The 22,500-nt window shown below is 42.6% G+C and overlaps 2 protein-coding genes across 2 annotated transcripts; one reads left to right on the forward strand and one right to left on the reverse strand.

Moving 5' to 3' along the window:
- Nucleotides 1–1,786: 1,786 nt before the first annotated feature.
- LOC137279192 (uncharacterized) lies at nt 1,787–8,603 on the forward strand. The gene is made up of 6 exons (XM_067811689.1): nt 1,787–2,092; nt 4,464–4,548; nt 4,809–5,008; nt 6,445–6,530; nt 7,418–7,607; nt 8,477–8,603. Exons 1-6 carry the CDS (start codon nt 1,787–1,789, stop codon nt 8,591–8,593), a joined length of 984 nt encoding a protein of 327 aa, XP_067667790.1. The 3' UTR covers nt 8,594–8,603.
- Nucleotides 8,604–9,832: 1,229 nt separating this feature from the next.
- On the reverse strand, nt 9,833–18,688 carry LOC137291845 (uncharacterized). The gene is made up of 5 exons (XM_067823394.1): nt 18,445–18,688; nt 14,437–14,514; nt 13,309–13,377; nt 12,250–12,423; nt 9,833–10,600 (listed from the first exon to the last, which is right to left on the reverse strand). The coding sequence occupies exons 1-5, from the start codon at nt 18,532–18,534 to the stop codon at nt 10,460–10,462; spliced, it is 552 nt and encodes a 183-aa protein (XP_067679495.1). The 5' UTR covers nt 18,535–18,688; the 3' UTR covers nt 9,833–10,459.
- Between the last annotated feature and the right edge of the window lie 3,812 nt (nt 18,689–22,500).

Raw genomic sequence — 22,500 nt, forward strand, 5'->3', positions numbered from 1 at the left:
GACATGTGTCAACCAAGTCAGCGACCCTGACCACCCAATCCCGTTAGTCGCCTCTTACGACAAGCATAGTCGCCTTTTATGGCAAGCACGGGTTGCTGAAGGCCTTTTCTACCCCGGGACCTTCACGTGTCTGCCTTTACCAAAGAATAGTAGTCAGTGTCAAGCACACAGCCTAGAGTCTGTATGTGAAGTCCAGGTGTTCACAGTGCACAGTGAAAACAATGCATTGATGCAAACTGGTCACAGTGACACCTGACACATGATCGTATCTAACTGCATAGATTGATGCTCATGCTGTTGATTACTGGTTGTCCTGACCAATCTCGATCACATATAGACCGCTAACAACAATGACAGTCAGGCTTTCGTGTCAGGAAAGGAAACATACTTTGACTCTCTGAGATTGAATGAGTTAAATTCCACAGAATGTCAGGCTCATTGTCGCTGCACATTCTAATACTTCCAGATTTGTTTTGTTTTAATTTTACAGACAGAGTGAATGTATTCTAAATTTGTGACCTTAATCCTTAAGTATAATGTCATTTGTCCGTTGGATGCAATGCACTGATACCATGTGTTTCAGTAAAAATGCGAAACATGTGATAGGGTGGCTTGTGTATGTGTTCTAGCTTGTATCTAGCTTGCAAATAAGGAAATATCGCTGCATCTAGTTAGGAGGAACCGATTTTCTACATACCAAAAGTAGTGTCATTGGGAAGAATCATTTCGGATATATAAACCAACACTGTGAAATTTTTCAAATTGACATGAACGGATGATCCGTCAAAACAATGGCAAACAGAAGTCAGGTCGACTGAATGGGTCTCCTCGGACGACTAAGGAGATCGGGTGGCCAGGTCCATGCCACATACTGTTGTATCACAGTTGCGTAGATCAATGTTCATGGTGTTGATCACAGGATTGTCTGGTCCAGATCCGATTATTTACAGACCGCTGTCATATATCTGAAATAAAAACTAAACTCGCTAACTATTACTGCAAGAAGATAGCAACTGGAATTTGTAATTTGATGATATCCTGTAAGTCTCGGGAATGGTTCAAGGTTTGTCAACACAGGGTCCATGTTCCTGTGTTTCAATAATGGATTTTCGCAGATGACGTGAATAAGCCTTGTTTGTCAAGTCATTAGCTTTTTGCTTTAAACTCAAAAGCTTAACAAACGTTGTTTGACTGAGTAACTATTCACTCCACGTAGTTCAATTCAGCTGCGATTGATTTTTATGTCTGTTCACTTTTGCGTGTACCATTTGGAACAAACGACTGCCGAGTATCAAATAGGAAGCAGCGGTTGCAAGCTTGTTTGCCTGGTACAATTAGCTCCACTCAAATGACAAGAGGGGAACGGTGACTGTATTGACATTTGACCAATGAATCACACAGCTAACTCACTGTGTGTGTGGTTTTGTCGACGTTCTACTTCAAGTCAAATGTTGCATATTTTCCTGAAAAAAATGAGAGCTTATACGCTTTTCAGTGGACTAGTACGTAGCTTACTTACATGTACAAATGTCAAGTCATTCCTTTGTGAAAAAGAGTTTCGTGCGGCTTTCAGCTGATGAACCTTAGAGAAGATGTACGTGTATTCAGTTGTTGTTTCTGGCCTGCAGACAAAAGGACAGATGGACATACTTCGATTTGGCTGTGTTCGGTTTCAGCGTCAGTGACCATAGGTTGAAATTCAGCTTTTCGGATACAGATGTTGGTTTGTTAAACATTAATTAAAAGACATTTAACTTATGTATATGATTTCTCAGAAATCAGGAAGATGCATTGTCCACTTTTTACCGGAGTCCTAGTCCTATCTTGTGTAGGACTGGGCTGTTGTGGCACTTGCCTCGAGGCATCTTCTGTTCTGGAGGTGGACGCACATATGGAACATTACGTATTTAGGAAAGTGAGGTCACCGTCCGTCTATGCCTGTGCCTCAGAATGCCTGATGTCATCCGTCTGCATATCTTTCAACTTTGAGACCAGGACTCGCACCTGTGGACTCAACAGCAACAGCAGCGACCAGGTGGACATCACAAGAAAACCAGGATTTCTCTATAGCGACATCAGATACTGGCCAAAGGTACTGACACGTTACACGTTATCAATTACTTCATGTTTCCTTCACAATTAACTGTCTCTAGTCGTGTGTGGTTTGAAAACGCAGAACAGGTCAATTGCATTACAAGCTACCATCCCTTGGTCTTGTATTTGATTTTCATTAACGAAACAACCATGTAATGTTTAGTAAACATAATCTCACGGCATGTAACCCCTCATCTGGAGACGGTTTAAATCCAGCTAGGTCCATGCAGGAAGCAAGAATACTGTAGGTTCCTTGACGGGTCGTTGCGTTTGACATAAAAGACACACAAACATATGAATTGCATTACCGGCCAATGTGATCTAATACAAATCAATCATAGGTTAATTGCTTAGGAGTGGTCGCGTCTTGGATCGTATCAAAACACTTTGGTACTAAAATGAGCAAACGAAATTGGTCCCCCCTTAACACCAAAGGAATGTCTAGTTAGTATTTACACAAAAGTGGTATTCACATCCATATCAAAGGTGCTGATTCTGGTATACACCTCACCGTCGAGCGTCGCAATACTAGCAAACGTTTTCTATGAATTCACTTTTGTCTCGAAAAGCGTTCAGTACTTCATAATACCGTGCATGCATGAAAACTTCTTTAGGAAACTGTTCTCATTTACTGAAAGGAATTTCTTCAGAAATAAAAACAATCAATATTATCAATGGCCTCACGTTCATTGTTGTGTCGTCACTATTTTCCCCATGGGTCAATATCGTCTGGCAACTATAATCGGCAAATGAACCTTTTAAGCAAACTGAGCTGTTATCATTTCGTGGGAGCAGGTATGTGACAGTTCAACATCATTGATCCACTGGCTTTTAAGAAAGGACAAGTATATATTCACGATGGAGTGAGTGAGCGAATGTTAATTTTATGCCGCTTTTAGCAATATTCCAGCAAGATCACGGTGGTGAAACCAGAAATGGTTCACACACTGTGGGAAATCGAACCGGGATGTTCAGATGGAAATTCCGCACTTGATACTCAACAAGACTACGGCATTGGCGTAGGTCAGCTGTGAGAACGTTTCATGCCAATGACTCCTCCACTTTTATTTTTCTCTTGGGTGGGACCTTTGTTTTCCAAAGATCCTGACCGCAGGGTGACCAAACTTGAAAAAAACAATCACTCGTGATGTCGAACCCACTAAACCTAGATGAGTACTGGTACGTATTTTCTAAACTTTGGGTTTTCCGAACATTCGTTTTATATATGTTGACAGAAATGGAAAGTTGTATAGAGTGAGTGAGTTTAGTTTTACGCCGCACTCAGCAATATTCCAGCTATATGGCGGCGGTGTGTAAATAATCGAGTCTGGACCAGACAATCCAGTGATCAACAACATGAGCATCGATCTGCGCAATTGGGAACCGATGACATGTTTCAACCAAGTCAGCGACCCTGACCACCCAATCCCGTTAGTCGCCTCTTACGACAAGCTGAGTCGCCTTTTATGGCAAGCATGGGTTGCTGAAGGCCTATTCTACCCCGGGACCTTCACGGGTCAGTTGTATAGAGTGATGTAATATATTTACATAATTGTTGAAGGATTTGGAATATTTTTTGCAAGACATCACGTTGTGTGATTTAGACGCGATCAACGCTGTGTCGTACCCTCTTGTTCAGAAGACCTTGACCATTTTAGCTTTTGGCCCACATTTCTTGGCGTTGTAGGTGGCTGTGCATTCCCCAATTATATCCATGGCGTGCTTCATGGTGGGAAAGTCATAGATGAACCGGACCAGCAGCTATGTAAACGTTGCTTCGGTAGTATTGTCCAGGGACCCTGTATGATACACAGTGGGGTTCTGACAGTTGTGACGAACCAGTTCATATCAATACAGACCCCGTCTTTAGACATTCCATGGCTTGATGTTTCTTTGGAATGTGTATTGTTGGTTATGTTGTATGGCAGCGGTCTGTAAATATTTGAGTTTGGTCCAGATAATCCACTGATCAACATCATAAGCATTGATCTTCGCAAATGGTTGGTTTTGGATATTCCCGTTTAATGCAGCTTTTAGTGTTATCTCCCTTTTTATATTCACACTTATGCTATGTTTATTTTATTTTGTAACATACGTCCAACAAAATCAGATTTCTCAGATGTTTTCCCACAGCGCGATTCAAAGCTGGTGATTGAAAATGGAACATGGTAACGGAACGCTTGAAATGTAAGGTGCTGAGTTCTTTTGTGTATTTGTTTCACGACCGGAGTCAGTTAAAAGTTGGTCTGACTTAGGCTGGATCAGGTTTGTGGAACAACTCCTAGACCACCAGCTGCTCGAGGTAATGGTTTGTAACAACTGACTGGCTTATAAACACCCTAACCACATGAATGCATTGTGTTAAATAGACGCTCGCAGGCGCCTGTTCGGAGACTCCTTGTCCAACGTCCAGATGTCACGTAGATCGGCTCAGCCGTGCATCATGTGAAGCAGGTAGGCTATTGGGTGAAACAAAATCGTCTTTCTTCTTTTTAAGTTCATGAAAATTTTGCACGCATGATATGGCTTGGACTGAAGACTTGTTGCGCGTCAGTTTACACGAAGTCAGAGTGTCTGCTCAGAGAATGGAAGGGCGACTGTAAGATCACATCAAACACGTTAAAGGACAGCTTATCTTATTGGAATGTCTGTTATTGTTGAAGTAATGTCAAGCGCGACGCTATAGCCATTTTTGACCCACGTTCTCTTGACAGAGTTTCAAGGCTGTGGTTCTCCATCTGCTGTTGCCAATGCTGAGGTGCATTATGAAGGTGTATACGAGGGAGCAGTTGCAGTATACACTTGCAGGCGCAACTTCATGTTGTGCACTGCACGTGACAGCAGAGTTTGCCAGTCAACAGGAAACTGGAGTGGATCCGTCGGCCCTTGCGCTCAGTACATCTGGTACAACCCGGTAAGATGGTCAGTGTGAAGTCTGAAACTGGATTGTATAGCTATTAAATACATAACAAGATGCACCGGTAAGATGGTAGGCTGAGTATAAAGCTGTTAAGGATTTAACAAGCTGGGCATGTGAGCTGGACTTAAGAATATCTACTACATGCAACCTGTGGAAGATTTTAATGAGAAACATGACTACAATCGTAGGTAGCAAAATCCACAACACGATAGACCTGGAACTGTATTGCTTTAACGTTTAGAAATTTGGTCTGTTTCTGTCTTGTTGTGTAGTGTAGCATATCAAGGAAAAGCGATGGTACGTCGCAAGATAATCAGGTGCTGGCAGCAGGCAGGCACACAATAACAATAAAGTACGATATTTCAGATGCTTCTAATAGTGCAGAATCTATACTCAGTTATTATTAGTTCACGTCTGGATATTATGAATTGTGCAGTTTATTCAACCTTCAAAGCGATAGGGGTGATTGTCAGACTGAAAACAAGTCAAAACGAGCCGGGTCGCCATATTGATTCGATTTACTGACACGCTTCTAATATCTTATGCCTATAATTTTATAGGTTATACTTTTAAGCTGATCAGAGTCGCGCGCCTATGTACAAAGGGTACCTGATCTAGAGCGCCATTTGTCAGACTTCAGGTTTTGTAGCAGCTGCAGTTGTGAAATATGATTTTCACGGAAATAGAAATGAAGTGGTTTGCGGTGTTTATTTGTTTATTACAGCAATAGGCGGTTTTAACATATATTAAAATAAAATTGTAGAAACAAGTTAAAACTTACGTCTAAATCGAGAATAGGTGGTGACAACTACTGACAAGTACTGTTTACATTTGCATTTGCACATTCGTTGCCATATCCATATCGATTGTGCAATTGACAATCAAAGGTATTAGTGAACTCATAAAAACAGGGAACTTTCAACAAGAGTGCAGGCACGGAAAATATACTGAAAAAATACCCTATCACTAATTTTTATATCAATAAGCATAACGAAGTATAGGATGAATGATACTTGACGATTTTCATAAAACATTATATTTCCGTATGGAGAGTCTATCTCATTAACGAACTATGCCCTCCTTGTGAAACATACATGTTGACTGTTGACATAAAAGGAATAAAAATGACATGGTTTGCTCTCCTCTAAACTCATCTCTTTCAAATGATTTACAAGAGGTGTTAAAACAATAACTGGGAAAAGCGACTGTCATAGAATCTTTAACAATCAAACGCCAGTTCAAAACTACGAAATAAACGCCAAAAACAATTTTGTTCTAATTCTGTGAGTTCTTTACATTAGATCTTTGACCACGTGTGCTGGCTGTGGTGTGGGTTCGTATCCGGATGGGACTCAACCACAACAGTTCTTGTATCTAAGACGTGTAATCCAACATCTAACATGTGTAGCGTTTTCTTTTTTTTTTCACAGATCAAAGGCGTCCAGTTTGACTTACCTTGTGGGAATTCGAGGAACTTCACGGTAGCAGTTAACGTCACGCCAACAGCCGTTGGAAGGTAAAGTATTGACACTCATCTCAGAACAATGGTGATGATACGAATGTGTGTGTGTCTGGGGTTGTATTGGATGTGTATGCGATTCCATGAGAGTTGGTCTCAAGCAACACGTGCTTGTGAATTTACAGTATGTTCCTTGCACTATTATTGAGTTATTGTGCTAGACTTGGTCAACCTCGTTGCAGCAACAGGGTGCACAGAGCAATGGGTGTGCGACCAGTTACGATCAAATTGCCAATAGTATGCCATTACAAAGTAGGGGATATTCCAATGCCACTCGGTGTGAGAAGAAGTAATTAAAATCCATTCAGGTGAAACATTCTCAAAGGAATGGCATAAATTGCCACACTTTCCGTTATTTCTCTTCATCAACTGTTTCCTCCTTGGCTTCGTCATTTGCTGTAAGATGTCGAGACTACTCATGAAGACCCTAGGTACAATTAGAACTCAACAACCAACCCAAGCGGCAACTCAGCAATATTCAAGCTATATGACCATGGTCTGTAAATAGTCGAGTATGGAAATAACAATCTAGCTATAAACAGCACGAGCAATTGGGATACGATTCCGTTAGTCACGTCTAACGACAAGCATGGGTTACTAAAGATCAATTCTAACCTTGATCTTCACGGGTCTGAACAATGATTGACTCCTAATGGTCAAAGTAGATTATAATCAGATTAATACTGCCACTCTCTTTCTCAAAATTGCCCCTCTACTAAAAAAGTCACGAATACCTGAATCTCTTCCAGCAAACTTCGAATGAGGATTCCAGATAAAAAGGAAAACATGAAGCGCCACTATTGCGTTGACTAAAGTGTGTACGGTTTTGATTTCGATCTAGAAAAACATTGGCTGTGTTCATATTCCAATTTTCTTTTCTTTAGAGTACACCTGGACTTTATAGGTGGGGAAAATATTTTGTGTCATATCGACTTCAGACTGGATGACAACACGGTGGTATTAAGTACACGCTTCGCGGGTACTTGGCGACCGGGTAGCACACTAACGCCTGTCCCCATGACGCTTGGTACCGAGAGTCTGGTCGAGATACGAGTGGACCAGGGAATGTACATGGTATGTTGTTGCATTCTCATTGTAGGTGTTGCGTCAAGCATGATTATAATGGATGCACATTCGTCTCATCCAAAGTTTCATTTATGTTTAGAGACAGAGAGACGAATATCCATCAGAAAGGCCCAGACCAATGTTACGAATCACCGCGCGTAATAGATTTAACGAAAGTTACTTGACTTCGCAGTATGACTAACTTTATAAACATAAATGCCCTTCTTGTCACCGAGGCCTTCAAGTCATCAGTGCAACTTATTAGTGGTACACAACGTCAAAGTTCGTTCTGAACAATTGGGCGGTATAGAAATGAGTCTGGTGATCAGTCTCTTTCTATTTGAGAATCTCCACTACGTTGTCAGAAGAAACCCAGATAGTCTAACAGCAGCACAAAATATCGGTAATTTGAATTTTCCGTCTTCACCATGCTTTTGACACCAAGAAGCTTCCAGAAAATGTAGTCATGGAAAAAGACAATTACAACGTTCTTTTTCAATGGACTCATACAGTGCCTCAAACTTGCCCGGGGTGGTGCAGCAGGTAATGAAGATGACTATGTTAGGGAGTCTTTATCATTCTCTGGAAAGTTCTTGGTGGGTGCTATTCGACACGACTTTCTGGTAGAAACCCAATTATTGCGCTGCCTGTAATGGCGAACGAAAGAGGTATGTCTGTGCCAGGATTGCCATAAATCTCTTGCTGCTGTTTGTTGTATCTTAATCTGTGATGCTTATTGTATGTATTGTGTGTGTGTGAGTGTGTGTGTGTGTGTGTGTGTGTGTGTGTGTGTGTGTGTGTGTGTGTGTGTGTGTGTGTGTGTGTGTGTGTGTGTTTGTGTGTGTGTAATCAAGGATGTTCCATTTGATTCTTTACAGCTTGATGTGGACGGATCAAGCATACACAATTTCACGGACAGGTACCCGAATGAGATTCTGGAAGGTCTGTTCATTAGTGGGGACGGCAGAGTAGCAGCGGTCTATTACACCATGTGATATTGTGAGATTCCCGGCAACTACATAGCCACTGGCGAACGTGTGATATTTGACTAGTTAGCTATTGTCAGAATATGAAAACATGAACTATCTTGGACTTGATGTAATGAATAGGTCATCCAACGTCATTAAGAGTGTCACAAACATTCAGTTCGCACATGTACTTGTGCTCACTTGTCTTCACACCATGCCCTGATTGACTCAGCACTGCATGGGTACCCGAAAGGATGAGTTTGTATTTTGCCGTTGAATCCTTGGTTTCATACTCCCCAAGGAGTTAATAATGAAAATCATGTGCATATTAATACACAGTGAAACATTATAACGTGAGTAATGTGGATAGGTTTGTCTTTGTAGAATTAATTACAGTAGTGGTTGTCATAGACGCACAGTTAACCTTTAAAGGCGCTCTAACCAGGTGTAGTTTGAAATATACTCTACCTCCCTGATGTTAAGAGGTAGTGTCAGGCGGGAGTATATATGTTGGTTGAGTGTGGTACAACTGGGATGCGTTTTGCTGGTTTTTTGGGTTTTTTTCATATTTTTTTATCCTCATTTGTGTGTGTGTTTTGGGGGGTTAGGGAAGGAAGGGTAGTGGTGCTTGTTGTAGCTGTTGTCGTTTTGATGTTACTGTTGTTTTTGAGTGGGAGGCTGGAGGGGTTTTTGGTTTTGCTATTTTTGTGTGTTTTATATTACCATATTTATTTCAATTTCTATTTCATTTCATCTTTTTATGGGATTAGGGATGGGGTGGAGTCGGTTGCACATTTCGTGATCTATAGGTACTGGAAGTAAGAAGCCAATTTGTGATAAGATCTTTGTGATATGTATAGTTTCGTGGTGCAACTCATGCATTCTGATGTGGGCCGTGGTGTGTACAAAGATTGAACAAGTGTAATACAGCAGCAACACGACTTTAGTGTAGGGTGTTTCAAAAATAGCACCATTAGTTTTAGTTTCTTCAGCAAGGGATCTAATAACATATGTAACATACACATCGTTTCCTTCCGGTGAGGAACCATCATAGCTAAATATATTCACCACAATCGCGTAGTTTGAAAATGTATACATTTTGAACTTGAAGCCCTGCACTAAAATGTTTCTAACAACGTTCTCGTTCTCGCATTGTCGATGAAAATGCTGGTTCTCAAATACATAAATATTCCACTTGCATGAGCAAATGTGTTTGTTATTTTGTCAAATATACATCAATACTAGACATTCTTCACACAACGAATATAAGAAACTAATTATTTTATTTAAAAGTACTCAAAACACTAAGTCAAGATTACGTGAACGCAGATTCATGTACAAAAATGTATAAAAAAGTTATCTTCCAAGCATATGTAGAAGAATGCACACTGAACAGGAATTAGTGTGTTAATCATTGTTAGTAGCCAATATTCTCTTCTCTAAACGTATTCGTTTCATGTGAAATAAAAACAAATTCACTCAAATTTCACATGTTAAATGAGTTAATGGAACAAAAATGCCGCGGAGAATTGATGATGTCCATAGATTTAAGCAAACGCACGACTCTGTCATGTGGTATACATATTGAGTCGCTTCAATTTTGAATTAATAACACGAAGTAAGTTCAAAATAAGGATTCGATTAGCATACAAGGGTAGCATTAACATCTATTTACTGGAGATCTTTAGAATGGTTGATAATGTTAAGGTATGACTGAAATGAAACATTTACATATACTCGGGGCACTCAGATAGACGCTGGTTCACATGAACTTTGGAATAAACGGCATTGCACCTCGGAGTTTAGTTATGCTTACTGTTATATAAGACACTGATAACACAGAAAAGAAGGATCACCTACAAAATTACCCTACAGGTGCATATATAGGCATTTTTAAATTCGGAGGAGGGTTGCCATGGCAGCAATGACAGTCAACATGTAGCTGATGCTGGGAACGGAGACGGAGGCTGAGGCTGAGGCTGTAACGACGACTTCCATTCCTTCCATCAGGTGGTAGTGTGTGCCTTTGATACCCTGGAACAAACAACAACGTTGTCAGCAACAGGACCACCACACTACATTGTCAATGACTGGAACACCACACATTGTCAACGACAGGAACGCCACACAACACTGTCGGGGACCGAAACACCATGCAACATAGTCAACGACTGGAATACCACACAACACTGTCTACGGCTGGAACACCGCACAACACTGACAGCGACTGGAACATCACACAACATTGTCAACTGCTGGAACATCATACCACATTGTCAACGACTGGAACTGCGCACAACATTGAAAACGACTGGAACTCCACACAACAGCGACTGGAAACCAAGAAACACTGTCAACGACTGGAATACCACACAACAACGTCAACGATTGGAATGCCTCACAACATTGTCAATGACTGGAACACAACACAACATTGTCAATGACTGGAACACCATTCGACACTGTCAACGATGGGACATCACACAGCATTGCATTGTGACTGAATCACCACACAATATTGTCAAGGAGTGGAACGCCATGTAACATTGCCAACGCCTGGAACACCATACAACACTGTCAACGACCGGAACACAGCACAACATTGTCAATGACTGGAACACCACACAATATTGTCACGGAGTGGAACGCCATGTAACATTAGTCGCCACTGGAACACCACACTTAGTCGACGACTGGAACAAAATACGCCATTGTCAACGACTGGAACTCCACACAATACTGTCAACGACTGGAACACTACACAACATTGTCAATGACTGGAACACCATACAACACTGTCAACGACTGGAACACAACACAACATTGTCAACGACTGAATTACCACACAATATTGCAAAGGAGTGGAATGCCATGTTACATTTTCAACGACTCCAACACCATACAACAGTGTCAACGACTCAAACACCATACAACACTGTCAACGACTGGAACAACACACAATTTTGCATGCGACTGAATCACCACAAAATACTGTCAAGGAGTGGAACGCCATGTAACATTAGTCACCACTGGAACACCACACTTAGTCGACGACTGGAACAAAATACGCCATTGTCAACGACTGCAACACCACACAATACTGTCAACGACTGGGACACTACACAACATTGTCAGTGACTGGGACACCATAAAACCTCCTCAACGACTGGACCACCACACGATATGGTCAACGACTGGAACAGCGCATAACATTGTGAACTGGAGCACCATACAACATTGTCAGCGACACACATGAAGAGGGATAATGTATCCCTATTTTGCTTTCTTTGTGCAAGACGGGCAGTTTTTTATCGTCTTTACAATGGCCAGGAGAGAAATACACATGATAAATGACTAGGCATTGGTGCTGGTATGGAATCCTCATCATGGCGGTCTTAGGGGTCAGTATACATGTAGTGCCCTCAACCGCAACGCGAGGGAATAGTTGGGAATATCTGACAGACAGACTGCAACATAATACGTCATCTTCAAACAACACAGAACCACACACACACGCGCACAAACATACACATTACACCTCCGTAACGTCACCGTTAAACAGCTCAGAAGCGCACACGGAACCACACACACTCACGCACGCACGCGCACACATACGAGTCGCAAAGATGGAATATGTCATCATTAAACAAAACGTTACAACCTGGAAACAAGCCGAGACTTACCATGCCGTTGCAATTTCTGATGGCAAAGTAAAATTCTTGGCCACTGTAATCCGTCAGGTCGAAGCGACCGTTGCATTTGAGCATAGACCCATACATGTCTTCACCGTTGTATCGACAGCTCGGCTCCATTGAGTGGAGAGTGCGGTGCCAGTGGTATTTGGCATCGCTGCAGCTCTGGATAAAATATGAGAATATACAAAAATGAGTAGGTTAGGAACAGGACATGGTTGATAAGGGATGAGAGGAAGGGGAAACACATATTGTTTAAAACTGCTAGTCATTAGAGGCGGACAGTGAATACTTTTACGTCGCTTAAACCTTCTTAACTATTGATAATTTACCAACTTTTATCCGGCCGAAACCAAACCTCCATTTTGCGGTTTTTTGCAACTGCCCTATACTTTATTATATAGGAAAAGGAGAGTGGGTATGGTTTTACGCCACTTTTAGCAGTATTCCAACATTGTCACGATGGGACAATAGAAAGTATCACCTCAAAGATGTGTGTTATGTAACACCACGCTCAGCAAATGTTCTAGCCATGTTTGTAATAATCGACTGGAAAAAACTACCTTGTGATAAATATTGTGAGCAACGATCACGCGTCATCGTGGAAGCAATATGGGTTCCTGGAACCTTGTGATACTGAGGCCACGTAATACTAGGACCATGTGATAATGGGACCATGTGATAATGGGACCATGTGATACTGGGACCATGTGATACTAGGACAGTGTGATACTGGGAACATGGGATGCTGGGACCAATTCCAACCTGGAAACACGACGGCGGTCCACTACAGTAGTGATTTGCACCATTTAGGTGGTACTCAGTCAGTGAATGAGAATAGTTTTACGCCACTTTTAACAATATTCCAGAAATATCTCGGCGGGATATATCAGAAATGGACTTTACACATTATACCCATGTGGGGACTCGAACCCGGGTCTTCGGCGTGACGCTTTAACCATTAAAACACTCAACAGATCCTCACTTACACCATTTAATGACGCAGTCAAGAATACCCATTCACCCGGCTTACAAACAAATCAAACATACTGTGTTAGAATTCTTGACCATTGCCATATCTTTCATTGGGGATGCCAGCAGGTCAATCTGTCCGTACATCTGAAACATCAAGCCATTTTTTTGCATCATGACGTATGAATGTAGCTTGTACAAAACCAACAAACCCGTTTCTATAATATACTCATGGAAAACTTTAAGGGAACGCGTGATATCCAGACTTTGGCATCTCTTTTAGAGCGACTGGTGACGTCAAAATGAGGCTCCTCCAAAATCAATACGGAATTCAGGCGAAGAACAAACTTCAGAATTTGTTCACGTACAGAGCGTAAACGTCTTAAATCGGCTGGTCTAAAAAGCCGCCGTCCATTGGTTGGAATCAACATGATTGAGCAACACAAGCGCTTGAGACTGCAGTGGGCACGGAACCGTGGAGGAATAACCGTACGTCAATGGAGAAACACTATGTTTAGTGATGAGCCTTTTCATCTGTATGAACTTTTCTCTTACTGATTCAAACATTACAAGTCACAGCTATTTCATGCGTTCCCTTAAATTTTTCCATGAGTGTATAGTAAGGATTCTCTGCTGTGTTAATTCTAATGTTTCTTGATGACCACACAATCCCGACAGTCAACCCATGCGACAAGCACATGGGTTGCCGAAGATCAGTTCTATCCCGGATCTTCACGGGTGTTGTGCTCGTGACTTGATGTGGTATGTTTCTTTGTATGTTCCAGACAGTTTAGTGCCTGGCATCATGATCTACAGAACTGATAAAAATGACATGTGTCAACCATGTTTGCAAACCTGATTAATTACCCGTTCCTGTTAGCTGCCACTTCCTCAAGCATGTGTAGCTGCAGTGAGTGACCGAGTTTAGTTTTACGCCGCGCTCATCAATATTCCAGTTATATGACGACGGTTTGTAAATAATAGCGTCTGGACCAGACAATCCAATGATCATCCAATGAACATCGATCTACGCAATTGGGACACGATAACATGCCAGCGGGGTTAGTAGACTCTCACGTCAAGCAAGGATTGCTGAAGACCGAGTATAACGTGGATCCTGATGGATTTTACGTGATCTGATTCATCTTGTCTGTCAGCGATGTGAACAGTTCCGAATCTTAAAGGATGCCATTGTGTGGTACTTACCTCGGGGAAGGAGATTTCGTAGGTGAAAGTACGAGTTCCATACAAGCCATAGTATGGCTCCTGAATGACGAAGGTGTGCTGGAAATACAGACAAAACTCAGTAAAGTAAAGTTTGCTGGAAATACAAAAACAGTAGCGAGTTACTTAGTTCGTTATTTGATGTGTAACTCTATTTGGCGGCATTTTGAATATAATTTACAACTTTGTATGCAAATGTTACACGATGAAAGCCTGACCACTTGCTCCGGTTAGTCTTCTCTCGTGACTAACATAGGTGGCTGAAAACCAATATTTTACGGACGCCGCGCTAATATTACGGAGAAATAGATTTGTAAATGTTTGTATCATTTTGCAAGATGGCTAAAACCGTGCCAGACAAAGAACTACACATGTGTCATGCTCCACAGATTGGAGGCAAGACCTCCATTTCGTATTAAGTTCTTCATTCTCATATCAAGATCCTGTCATGGCATTCTTTGTCAAATCAAGATCCTCACTGTCATATCATAATAGGAAAGTCGTCATTGTCAAACCATGACCTTCATTGTCATATCAATGTTCTGATTGCCATACCAAAGCCTTCATTGGCATATCAAGACCCCAATTGTCACATTGATGCCTTCGTCATCATACCAAGACCTTCCTTACCATTTCAAGGCCTCCGTTGCAGTATCGAGACATACATTCTCACAGCAAGAATTCCATTGCCACCTCAAGATCCAAGTTCTTATGACAAGGCCGTTACTGTCATCTCCATGCCCTCCATATCAAGGCCAGGACACCAGTAATACGGAACCGATACCATCTACAGCGAGTTGTGCCAGTCTCAAATATACGCATAGCTAAGTAAAGATACTATCCACTCGCATTTGACTTCATGAAGTTGAGTATGAATGATATGTGATATGAATGATGCAAGGCACACATATGAGTCTGTTTCCGACTTTCAACATCTCGTTTATCACTCAAAATCGAATGTAAACAGTGTTAGAGATATCTTCATACGAAAACACTGCTTTCAGTGTCCACATAAATGTTGGTACCCGTAAATGATAATATAATAATGAATGATTTGTATAGCGCTTTTCTTCCAACTTTCACTGCTCCGTGAAGCTCCTATACAGTGAATTGCGTCAATCCCTGCTTCATACTACTGTGCAAAATCTCACTTATGTGATCCTATGTTAATGTGATCGTTCGCCAAGCCTAAGTCCCGGGTTCGATTCCCCACATGGGTACAATGTGTGAAGGCCCTCTCTGGTGTCCTCCGTCATGATGTTGCTGGATTATTGCTGAAAGCAGCGTAAAATCACTTACTTGTGCAAACGATACTAAACATTCACCCACGTGCAAACGAGTTCAGACGGCATATATGCTCAGTTGAATACATTGACACACATGCACACAAATAAAGAACTGCATGAGAAGGGATATTAACGTCTCTTTTTCCCACGGATAGACTCTGACCTACAAGGGTCAGCGTCATCGTGGCAGCAGTGTCATGTACAGTGAGTCAAACCCACGGGAACTTCATACTAAAATTATGGAGCTCTGAAAGGCAACACTTATGACTAAACTAACTTTTCTCAAGCCGCGTGATTTGGTTGATTGCATGTTATTCTATCCTTGTCAGCGGGCACTGTATTTACAGTCTTACAGTGTAAATGCCTCTCCGATTACTCAGGATACAAATTCAAAGTCATGATGTCTTTGGTGACAGTGTAGAACATCAGACTGGTGAAACGTTCTTTGTTTGGGTGAGGAAAGGTGTATTGTTGCGGTGCGCCGCACACAGAATTATTCCAACAATTCCAGCGGTCTGTAAATCGTGTCAAACAGGACAATCCGGTGATCGACATGAGCATCGACCGACGCATGACATGTCATGGTATACGTATCCCAGTCGACAGACTGTATTTAGAGCCGTGTAGCGTCAACGCCAGTCAGATAACACTAGGGTAAGATTCAACATCATAATGTCCCAGGCAGTGGTGGGGTAATGTCGAATGTGACGTGCAGCTTCCTGTTGGTTTTCTTGGTGGTTTTACGTCAGGTTCCATTATTCCAGATTAATGTGGCGATCGGTAAATAATCGAGTCTGACGAGATAATTCGGTGGGCGATATCATGAGCATCTATTGGCGCAAGACAGACTACAAGATCCCGTTGGTCGTCTCTTACAGGTTGGGGTTTGCTGAAGACCAGTCTTGACCTGGATCTTCAGGGGTGACTTTGTGAGTTAGTGAGAGAGTTATTCCAACAATATCATAACGTCACGTCACAGGTGAAGAGACATACGTTTTCTCACAAACCATCGACCTCGGATCATTTTGGAAGCAGTGAGCTGTTTGTGTTACTAGTGTACGTTTATACTTGTTCATTTTTCTACATGTTGTGAGTGTCCGTGACCTTGGCAATGCGTTACAAAACAGTTTGGAGTTGGGCTGTACACCACAACAAACGTGGACTGTCCTCCGGGCAGTGTTGTGTAGCGACGTAGCATATTGTAGCTACTGAATGGATGTTGTGGTCAGCAAGAGTCCAACAACATTACGCCGGCCTAAGAATGCTCGATCGGGGCAGACTACAGATACACACAGCTATAGCAGAGGTCAGTCCACATGTATAGGTAGAACTGGATACAAGATCACCTTTGCCTTACAAACACCCCATGTTGAAAAGAATAGGTCCGCAAGCACTCTTTTGACAGCCGCTGAGCTCGTCATGCTCAAATGATCAAGACATTGTCTTCCGTGCCAAGGTCACTGCGTGTTGACGAACTGGAGAGACTAGCCCTGGGACAAACCACAGATAATCGAAAATGTAGCTTTATATTCGCTCTGCATCACCTACCTTAAAACTTTCTAAACGTGTCTATATGTTTACATAACCAACTATTCTAGAGTAACCAACCATTCGGATGTAAAACCGACAACATAATGCATTTGCTACCTCATTGAAGCCTTTGGAAATTCTACGCATGAAAATGGCTATTTTGTGTGAGTAATGGTGGGGGAGGTATTTGTCATTCTACTTACGCCACAGCGTGTGTCAGTAATGCACATTTTCTCCCTACGTATATGGCATACACAGGTAAGGTTAATAAGAGTCAAGCCTGTTTTTCCCCTGTACCCCGGGGATTTGGACATACATCATGTACTCAACAGACCAGGCCTGTTATGTGGTCATATCGCTGTCAGCGATGTACCTAGGTGTTGACGAAAATAATCCACACATGAATCACATATTATCGCCCATTAAACTATATTATATTGGGTTTTGGGGGGCCAGGATATACACAGTTAAACGCTTTCTGTGAGAATATTCACTCAACGCTTTATCACATTTTCTGTACATTATAGTGAAGGTTGTTCAGACACTTAGAACATGTTTTGCAGTAATAGACGATAGGTGACATTGACGCATCTTTACATCACAGTGACGTCAAAACACCGGTGAGTTCCCGTTGAGATAGAATACATGTACATTATACTCTTTGAAATGAACATATTTTTACAGAAAAAAATGTTAATGGAATATAATCATGGGATTAAATGAAAAGGAGCCCAGATGCGTTCTTCCTTTTCCGTAAACTGTGATAATCTAGACTTGGCGCATATTCTAGGCTTTCTTGAATATAAGTGTTTCAAGGTCTGCATGACAGAGGTTTGTCAGTAAATGATTAACCGTGCGTTGGACATTTGGTAGGAACATTTCGATAGTTCATCCAATATCTCTTCCTGGTTATTTGTGGATATGACATTCCGTCCGGACACACGGGGTAAATAACAGTGACCCCTGAATGGATAGTGCGTAGACTCCGCAACAATCAACACACGACGACCGACGGTCAATCCATTGTGTCTTTGAAATGAGGTATAACGCAACATACCACACTACTACACCCAGTGGTGTCTCTGTATCAAACAGCGGGAGAAACGTTATCATTAGACGGTCAATCAGGTAACAACTCACGTAAAACATATCTATGATCCATAACAAAATATACCTTATCTGTGTCGATACGCCCACTGGTCCGGAAGCCCAGGACGCACGTGGACAAACAGATGACCACGGCCATGTGCAGAAATGTCGACATTGTTCCGAATTCAGCTGAACAGCAAGTGCGCGATCTGAAGTCTCGTCCGGTACTGTGTCAGACACAGGTTGGCTGGGACTCTTATTGTGAAACGTTTCATTTGTCTTGCGTCACGCACCAGTAAACTTGGGTCACGAACCTGTTTTCAGCTTCTGGTATTCATACGGGATCTTCAAACGAGCGAGGTTTAACTCCAGGCCACGCTTGTCACGTGTGACTACAATAGATGCGTGACACACCGATCACACTCTTTCGCTTATTCTTAAGATTATTGAAAACCTCGCACCCATTGGCGGATAAAATGGCACTGTGTTGCAAAAGCAAAACTCTTATAAACTGTTCTTTTTCTGACTGGTGAAACAAGCACTTGACGGCAACAATAATGTGTGATGTTGCAAGACGTTTCTTTAAACGTGCCTGTTCAAAATCATGATGTCGGTCACGAAACGGTCCTTATGAAACCATTCCATGAGTGATGAACTACAACAAAACATGGTCTAATTAGGATTAGACATATCTTGGTATCGCATTCAATTTTATAGGACCCGTGAAGTTTCAGGTTAGAACTGATCTTCAGTAACCCATGCTTGTCGTAAGAGGCGTTTAACGGGATCGGGTGGTCAGGCAAACCGCCATGAAGCTGGAATATTGCTTAGCGCGGCGTAAAACTAAACACGCTGTTTGAGTGTGGTGGGGTTGGCTCCCATCTACAAATCTACAGCCCATGCTGTGAGAGTGAGGCACCCAAAGTCCGCATTCTTACCCACTTCGCCTTGCGGCTTTTACAAGGGGTGGTTTTTCAGCTGTTTCATTGCAACGTCTTCATCAGTTACATTACAAATTCCAATCTCCTACCTACACCACCCAAATCGTCTCAAAGATAAGTAGTGTGTCAGTCACGAATGCGTCTAGTTTTGAGTCACAAAGAATTCTGGTAACGTGACTTCGATCAGACCATCCAGTGATTGATATGAAACCTGGTCTATTACGCGAAACCACGAAATCATCATTTTGTTACTACGTAAATTGATTCAAATTTTGCTCTTAAGTGGTGATAGTATAGTGAAATATGACAATAAAGTTGAATAAATATGTTCTGTAAATCTTTCAAAATATGTGATTTCAGTTGAATAATTCAACCGGTTATTTCTGGTCTGTTCCACTTAAACTAAACAGGCAACTATTGCTTGATCAACCAACCTTGACTAATGTAACATGATATATTTGGGGTTACACCTTCCTAGTGAAAATATGTGAGAACCTTCACGAATCTTGGTATAAGCTGTTTGACAGTGAGTGAGTGAGTGAGTAAGAAATCCTAGCTATGGTGAGAACTCGTCTATTTCAAATTAATAAAAACTGAGACAACTGCCCAGTATGTGTTGGAATGATTCGTTAACAGAAATAAATGTACACATTACTTACTCCTTAATTACCATCTCAACCCACATTCAATTGTCTTCTTTCTCATGCAATACACTGCGGGTTGTCCAGATAAAAATCTGTCTTCAGTAACCCATGCTTGTCCTAAGAGGCGACAAACGGTCGGATCGGGTGGTCAAACTCGCTGATCTGGTTGACACACGTTATCGTATGACTATTACATAGAGCGATGCTCACGGTCAATTACTGGATTTGCGGATCAAGACTGGAATATTGCAGTGTGTAGCGTAACACAACAAATAAATTGAGGGCACGAGTAAATATATACCTGGATGATCTGTCAGACTGCCCGAGTTAGCTGTCTGGATTAGTGTAGCTTCGTAACCAGCTGCATACCTCACTTTCGCAGAATTCCGTCTATCAGCCCGTTAGGGTATGTGAACGTTTTCTTTTGAGGGAATTGACCCTTGCCATATATATTCATAAACCTCCATGCTATTTCAGTGTAACGTAAATACATATGAAATGTTAATGGAGTGAGTTTAATTTAGGATGGATCTTTGTGAAATTTGACAGGCAAATTTGAAATCATTTCTGCTCTGCACATGATTTCAGTTCAATTTTCCGACCACTATTTAACAAATGATGTCATATTTAACAACGTACGTATGGTTCCACAATGCACAATCACATATGCCGCTCTGTTAAAGGTGTCCATGGCACTGTATATACGTTGATTAAAGTGTTGCCATTCGATAAATAAGCAACGGAAAATTAAAATTTCAGAAATTGGACATTTTTTATTAAATGCTATTTTTAATACTTACCTGGTTGAAAGCCAGCAATTGCCCTTGCCACAGAAAAGACAGACGACCCTGTACGTAGCTGGGTCCCGACCCCAACAGGTCACGTGACCCCTTGACACGTCATTCCCTGGCGGCAACATAGGCCACCCCACTGAGAGGGAAGGGAATCACGACTTCTTGGCTTTCAACCAGGTAAGTACAAAAAATAACATTTAATAAAAAATGTCCAATTTTTACATACTTATCATAGTTGAAAGCCAAGAATTGCCCAGGATCCCACAGGAGGAGGAGGGCCAGAGCGGTTTAAGACCCAGATCGTCTCTCAACCTGTAGTAGCGTAAGTTGTTCCGAGGAGGGAGACTGAAGGTCGGTACGGCAGAGCGACCTGTTCCCTTCACCCTTGTAGGTGACCCCATCTGTGGTGAGAGGCCCACACAGAGAGGAACCACTTAGGGGGGAACTAAAAAACCAAACCGAAAGGATAAGAGAGAACGGGGAAAGTTTCGAACGTTTACTAGTATTAACAAAGAATCTCAGAAAACCGCGGAAGTTTGCCCTGTACCACCTGGGGACCTACGACTACGTAGGTCTTAGTGTGTTTCGTCTCCTGACGAACAGTGACCCCGAAGTTCTCTGCTGTGCAAAGACCTGGGGTCCTAACCGGGACACTCCCGCCAAATCCTCATTCGATAGTTCCCTCAAATAGTGGTCGGCAAAGACTGATTTTGACCTCCTGAAACACCCGGCGAGGTCAGCAGCCTTGTAGGCTTCTATCACCGTTGAGCGGAGGTAGACTCCCAGTGCCCTTTTGTCAATTTCCCTCGTGCTCCGTTGGGAACGAGGACGAAACAACCCGACTCAGGGTGCGGGTGCGGTCCGTGTATATCCACAGTGCCCTGACCGGACACAATGCAAGCACTCCATCCTCATTGGGGTCCACCAGTGGAGTCAAAGCGGGGATGTGGAAAGTGCGGCCGAGTTTGTCCGCCTCTTGAATTTTACACACGAAAGTGGGATCGAGCCCTAGAATAGCCGATCACCATCCGCCAGTTCGAACCTCAAGGGGTCCGCATAAACTGCGTGGATCTCGCTGATCCTAGCGGCTGAAGCCATAGCTACCAGAAAGGCCGTCTTGACCGTCAGCCTGGGGATGGGGGCTTCCTCTAGGGGCTCATAAAAGCCCCTTCCTCTAGGGGCCCATTAAAGAGATTCAGGACTACGCTCAAGTCCCACTCAGGGGCCCTGGGTTTGCGTCTGCCATCTGCCTGCCGGAAGCCCTTAATGAGTTCCTTGAGTACCGACAAACCCAAACCTGGGGACCATTTCCTGATCACGGACATGATGCCCGCCAGGTTGGTGTTGATGGAAGAGGCCTTGGGGCCTCTTGCGGTACATAGGTGGACCAGATAGTCCACTATCTGGGGAAGGGAAGGAGTATTAGCACAAAGCCCCTGACCCTCGCGAAAGGAAACAAACGCTTCCCACTGGAAATCATACAGTTTTCTAGTTGTCACCCTCTGCGAGCCCGCTATGGCAGAAGCGACACGGTTGGAGTTTATTTGAGGAAATGAAATGCAGTGCACCTGCCTAATGTGATGGTTCAGGAAGACCTGAAGAGGTCGGACGGCGTGTTGCCCCCTGACCGTTAGGTCTCGTGCGGACGTCAGAAGATCCAGTAGCTTCTGCCACTGACGGAGGGACAGAGGTCCGTTCAGAGCCTGGGTCATCAGAGACTGGAGTCTCGTCATTCTGAACAGAACTGTGTCTAGGATGGCCC

The sequence above is a fragment of the Haliotis asinina genome, chromosome 1 (assembly GCF_037392515.1).
Source record: "Haliotis asinina isolate JCU_RB_2024 chromosome 1, JCU_Hal_asi_v2, whole genome shotgun sequence".
In the NCBI taxonomy this organism is placed as follows: Eukaryota; Metazoa; Mollusca; class Gastropoda; order Lepetellida; family Haliotidae; genus Haliotis; species Haliotis asinina.